General features: G+C 31.2%; 2 protein-coding genes across 2 annotated transcripts; one reads left to right on the plus strand and one right to left on the minus strand.

The window, feature by feature from the left end:
* The first annotated feature begins 1,082 nt into the window (after positions 1–1,082).
* On the plus strand, positions 1,083–4,197 carry LOC139872559 (uncharacterized). The gene is made up of 4 exons (XM_071860457.1): positions 1,083–1,617; positions 2,971–3,177; positions 3,271–3,358; positions 3,850–4,197. Exons 1-3 carry the CDS (start codon positions 1,105–1,107, stop codon positions 3,355–3,357), a joined length of 807 nt encoding a protein of 268 aa, XP_071716558.1. The 5' UTR covers positions 1,083–1,104; the 3' UTR covers position 3,358; positions 3,850–4,197.
* LOC139872560 (late embryogenesis abundant protein At1g64065-like) lies at positions 3,599–4,197 on the minus strand. The gene has a single exon (XM_071860458.1). The coding sequence runs from the start codon at positions 4,175–4,177 to the stop codon at positions 3,599–3,601; it is 579 nt and encodes a 192-aa protein (XP_071716559.1). The 5' UTR covers positions 4,178–4,197.
* Positions 4,198–6,440: the final 2,243 nt, after the last annotated feature.

Genomic DNA, 6,440 nt, shown 5'->3' on the forward strand with positions numbered 1-6,440 from the left:
AGTGAATTGGTTTTTTAATATATTTACAACGGTATAACGCTTATTAAGTATTATGTAACCCATAAAAAATAGTTGAAGATCAAATCTGAAAAAAAAAAGACTTCAAGACAATAGATTTAGAACGGTTGAAGTATTTAACAGACCCCTTCAAATTTTTAATTTATACAGAGTAATAATTCAAGGGAAATATTCAAATGAATCTAACTTTTAAGTTGAGATTCAAAGGATCAATCAGAGTGCGACATGTGGTGCAACAATCACATGTGATTGGGAAAAAAAATCACAAATTTTTTTAATTGAAATTTTTTTTTTCAATTTTTTTAATTACATGTGATTGGATTTGACATGGAGTAAATCACATGTGATCCTCCATGCCAATCACATGTGATTGTAAATTCAATCACACGTGATTCTGCATGTCAAATACAATTACATGTGATTGGAAGAAAAAAAACATTTGAAAAAAATAATTTTTTTTGTGAAAAAAAATTTGTATTTTTTTAATCACATGTGATTGGATTTGACATGCAGAATCACATGTGATTAGATTTTATAATCACATGTGATTGAATTTGACATGCTAAATTAAAAAAAAAACAAAAAAAAATTTCAGAATAAAAAAAATTTCAGTTTAAATTTTTAAAAACTTAAAAGAAAATCCAATTTAGGAGAAATTAATATTTTCTTTTATAAAAGATTTTATATTATTTTTTAAATTTAATTAGTATATATTTATGACATCATCATTATAAAAATTTAGTTTAATTATGACATCATCATTTTAGAGGTTTAGATGGATTACAACTCAATAATTAAAAATCAAATTTTTTTTTATTAATTATAATATTCTTTTAATTAATAATTAATAATGGAAGATGATTTTTCACACACTACTTTTTGATCCTTATATACTTTTGCCTTATAAGTTGACAGTTATGTCCCTAGAAAGTTGAACTTATATTATTATTATAAGTATAATTAAGGGTAGATTAAGTAATTAAGTGTACATAGACCAAATTGTAGTGTTGTAGTGTGTGAGAATCACCTCCGTTATTAAAACCTACAACAAAAAGGAAGAAGATATTGTCAAAAGAAACAAAAAACATGTTGCCGTCACTGACATCGCCGTCTTCTCCTCTTATCCTCCGATGTATCCTCCGCCGTCCACCACCATTCACCACCACCACCACCCATATTTCCACAATCACCCCTTCATTTCCCAAACTATTCAAATCCACCCTTTATTATCATCTCTCTTCAATTTCAATCCCAACCCCTCCCCTTCCTCTTCACAAATCTCACTCTCCATTTTCATTCATTCCTCGATCTCTCTCCACCACCGAAAACGACGTCGCATCAGATAATGAAATCGATAATAATCCTCCCATCGAACCCGAACCCGAAATTGAGAACCCGGTTGATGCTAGACTTGCGAGTGCCCATAAAGAAATGATGTCGAAATTGAAAGGAATGAGTGTTAAGGAGAAAAAAGAGTTGGGTTCATATGCAAATAGTTTAGGTAAAAAGCTTAAATCCCAACAAGTTGGCAAATCAGGTGTTACTGATTCTGTTGCTATTGCGTTAGTTGAAACCCTTGAAGCTAATGAGCTTCTTAAGGTATATTTTTACATGTTTCCTTATTGAAACCCAGTCTGAAATGAACTGGTGAATAGGAAGTGAATATATGATGTTATTCAATGACTAATAGTAATAAGTTAATAACTTTATTATAATTATCCCATGTTTGCAATCCAAGTACCTGTACCTCATTGTATATAACTAAAATCAAAATTAGCTTTGTTTCAAAGTGAGTTGAGATTTAAGGTTGACTTTGGACTTAGCAGGATTTGGGGATTTTGGAAAGTCAAAGATGATTTAACATTTAGTAGATTTAGGGCATGCTTGGTTGAGGGTATTGGAACATAAGGAATGAGTATGATAATGATTGAAGGTGCTTGGTAGTTTATAATAGGAATTGTCATTACCTTAAACTAGTTAATGGGGATTACCCACTAAATTGGGAGGAATGGTAATCATTATGTATCTAACTTATATGCTAAATTTTCGGACGTAATTCTATAACTTCCATGTAATTCTATAACTTCCATGCTTTACATATTTTATTGTAATTGTATAATCTTAATTATAAATATATTATTACTATTCTGTAAATTAACAATGGTGTATACTTAAACTAGTTTAAAAGGATATTACGTCAAGATTAACTTTAGCATTTCAAATACTGTTATTAACTTTTATAAAATTTCAATAACTAAGGGTGTTTTAATTCATATATTCTTATTATTATTTTTATATTAATTTTATTAATATTATATTATTTTTATTAATACTATTATCATATATATAAATCATATCTTACCATTACTATTTACTATTTTACTATTATAATTTATAATAAAACATTAAATTAAACAAGCAATAACAATAGAATGGGAATGCTCATTGCATTCCCATTATCATTCCCTTTTTCAAACGGGTTATATTCCCGGTTATACTTTAAGTTGATTAGTTGCTCTAATGTAGATTATAATCTCCGATTATACTTGTTAATGTGTTAACTTAATTAGCCTGTTTTTTTATCTAAACAGTAACAGGTAATATATAATTTTTTACTAAACAAAAAAGTGAAGAGACTCCAAAAACGTATATTCAACGCAAAAACCTCTTAAATCTTGTCATTGTTAAAGTAAATTACAAGTTTAGTTTCTGCAATCAAACACCCACGAGTTTGTTTATTATTATTTTAAACAGAAATTGTTTTGGGTTAATCCAACCCACCCGTTTTAAACATACAAATAATTACCCATATTGACCTGCCCTGCCCAACTTATTCTTTCGCCTCTACACTTCACATTTTAGGACTATAAATTAATGATCCCCGTTTGCTGTTTAGGGTTCATCTGTAGATACATTGTTTGTCTTCGTTAATAATGTCAACTTGAAAAACAGCTTAAAATTCATAATAACTGTCCGGGAGAGCTAGATGATGTGGTGGCCCAATTAGAAGAAGCCACTGGTTCAGTCGTTGTTGGTCGAATCGGCCGAAGCATAATCATTTACAGACCCAGCTTAACAAAGTTAAAAGCCGAAGAGAAAAAGAAACAAGCTATGAAGATTTTTCTCAAAAGAAAAGCAGCATTTAAAGCATCGTATCAGGTATAAACACAAACAATTTCATTATACAAGCTACTTTTTTTTACAATGCAGACAAAATCTTAATTTCTCGGAATCTGGTAATTTGATATGCAGGGGAGAATGCAAAGAAGGGGACAATCGTCGGCACTGCCAGATCGAAAACCCTACCAACGATCAAGATCATCATCATCATCAGGCTAATGTAATGTCTAATCATAACTTTTATCACATGATATCAACCTTATTTTAGGAGAAATATATTAGATTTGGTAATTATGATCTCGGAAAGTTTGTGTTTGTTTTTCGATTTGTTCGACTGTGTTTGTTTAATCAAAAGCTTCAAACTTGCTACACGTGATTTAAAGTATTCGAGTTCCAAATCCACGAAAACACAAATGTAAAATTACATATGTACAAAGTTTACACAACGTTAAACGAATTTTTAAAACTCAACCTTCGAATGACATTTCGGGTCGACTTCTTGAGTCAAAATATCAACCGATATTTCACAAAAATTATCAACCTTCGCTTTCACTTTAAAGATCTTCAAAGCGCTTACTTTACCATGCATAACTGAAGTCGACGTAAAATTAAGATGACCTGTTGCAATATCGTTATAGAAATTAGGATCAGTAGCCATTTGACCACCTGTAATATTTGCACGTGTGGTCATAGTAACACTTGCACGTGCAGGAACTTCTGAATGCTCAACAGGGACTTCGGCTATTAACATTCCTCTATAATAGACATATGCGATTGAGTCCTTGAACTTAAAGCCTCCATAGTTTCGGTTATCAACTGTTAAGGTTAGAACTAGGGTTGCGTTTATGCTTATAGTCGGGACAAGTTGTACTTTCAAGTTTTCAAGGCTTGTTGGGTGTGCGATTAGACGTGGATCTTTTGGTTTAAAGACTGTAAAATATAAGATTATTGTAACAACGATGAAGATCACGATAACTGTTAATGTAACGCCACAACATATTTTGAGACGATTTCGATATCTTCCTTTTGGTGGATCCATATTTGAGGTTTTTTTATGTATTGGTGATGAATTTGCAAGGTTATTTGTTAATGTTAGTTTATGTCTTGCATAGTTGTTTTTGTTGTTGTGTTTATTTTTATTTATAAAATAAAGGATGAAGTGAAAGTATGGGGTGGATTGGTGTTTTGTTTGTTTGGTACAAATGGAATAATGCTCAAATTGGAAATGGGTGTACATGACGTATCATTGATTCGGTTTGGTTGAATGTTGTTGGTTTTGACCTTTGTATTAACGAGAGTGGGCCAGACCTGCTTTGCTGGGCCGAATTCAAAATCTGGCCCAGTTAGTGAACTTGCAAAAAAAAAAAAAAACACTAAAATGACAAGAATGCCCCTTAAATAAGGGAAAATTATTTAAAAATGCATCGAATTTTCACTAAATTCCTATTGTATGTATTTAACTTTCAAATCTCCTATTGTATGCATTTAACTTTTAAATTTCTACTATTGTATGCATTGAATCACCTATTGCTCGGGTAACCGGTCAATATGTAGAAAAATTACGTGGTTGGTCTCTCGACTTAACGTATGTTAAATTTTTCAGTTAGGTCTTATATGATCTACCATTCCCTTCATCTTCAATCATCTGCACTTATATATCTATCAAACAAGATGTATAAACAAAAATGGCATATAGTAACCTAATTTCAATGAATTAAAACTAAATGAATTTATATAAACTAAACATGACAAGTCGGACCACCAACATATTAATCTAATCTACCATTTTCAGCGTTATCAAAACAAAACAAAATATATATATCTACCATCTTCAGTCACTTAATTTTCTTTTCATTTTGAATAAAGATCTATGTGTTTACTTGCAACTTTTTCTTCCCCATTTACTTGCCTTGAATTTCTCACAGAAGTACGTTTTCGCCCATTTGACAAAAATATCCATTCATTCACTCGTCATTAATTCTTTATAAATCATCCACTGACTCTCCATTTTATCTTTCAAAATCATTATTTCACAATCATTCGTTTGAATAATTTCTTCATTTATTTTGAGGTTCATAAATCCTTAAACATATCCATTTAAATGCATATTTGAAACCCAAATTGATGTGTGAAAAGCGTTATATTCAAGATCTATTTTTCAACTCTAAAAACGTTAATTTTACTTCTCCGATGGTAAAACTATGATGAAGTTGTAGATCTGGATTTTGATTGAATACCTACAACATCGAAATGAGATCTGTTATTTTGGTTATGAAAACAAGAGGTGTGGTAGGTTATTAAACTGTTAATTTGGTTATGAAAACGCGATCTGATATTAAGTCAAAAATTAGGTTCATCATCTTCCAAATTATTTATGTTAGTTGATTATAAAATTTAATAAAAATTGTATGGACATTAAAAATTAATAAAAATTGTATGGAGATTAGAAAGTGCTTATGTTAATTGTAGAAATGTGGAGGAGACTGGAATTAAAGTTAAGGATTTGCCAAAAGATTCATCTCCTATTGCTACTAAGCCGATTCTTACTAGTCAAAGCGGTACTCATCCGCCGGGTTTTACGATTAATAAAAGTCAAAACGCTAGCCAATGTTCCGCTCCTTCCGTTAATTGTCATACCCCTTTTATTGTTCTTAATCATGATCGTGTAAATGAGTTAAGTAATGATCAAAGTGATGACATATTTGGAATTGGTGAGCTACTTGGTTTTTCTAGCAAAGGTGCGAAGAAGTTTGCGAATCGTGATTATAATAAATTCGGTTTATCATGAAGATTTTATCTATTAATAGTTGCGGGTCGTTGTTACATGTTAAAAGGAAGTGGATCAAGGACCTTTGTGTATCGAATAATATTGAGTTTTTGGCTATTTAAGAAACGAAGATGTCCCGTTTACATATGTTTCGCCTTAAATCTTTTTAGGGCAACCCAAATATTGACTTTGCTTTAAGTTTGGCTAGAGGTTTTTCTGGAGGTATTGTGTCTATATGGGACCCGAAAGTTTTTATGAGAAGCGACATTTGGTGCGACGTTAACTTTGTGATCGTTAAAGGTAAATGGCTTCGCTTTGATTTGGATATTTTTATGATAAACGTTTATGCTCCACAATCATTGGTTGATAAACGAAACCTATGGGAGAAACTTTCCATTTTTGTTTCTTCTCATCCGGGTGATTATGTGTTTATGGGTGATTGGAACTCGGTTAGAACGGATGATGAGAGACGTGGTTCAGTTTTTTTTCCCCAAGACGCTTCTCTTTTTTATGATTTTAATGAGAGCAACGAGCT

This window comes from Rutidosis leptorrhynchoides, chromosome 10 (genome assembly GCF_046630445.1).
Source record: "Rutidosis leptorrhynchoides isolate AG116_Rl617_1_P2 chromosome 10, CSIRO_AGI_Rlap_v1, whole genome shotgun sequence".
Lineage (NCBI taxonomy): Eukaryota > Viridiplantae > Streptophyta > Magnoliopsida > Asterales > Asteraceae > Rutidosis > Rutidosis leptorrhynchoides.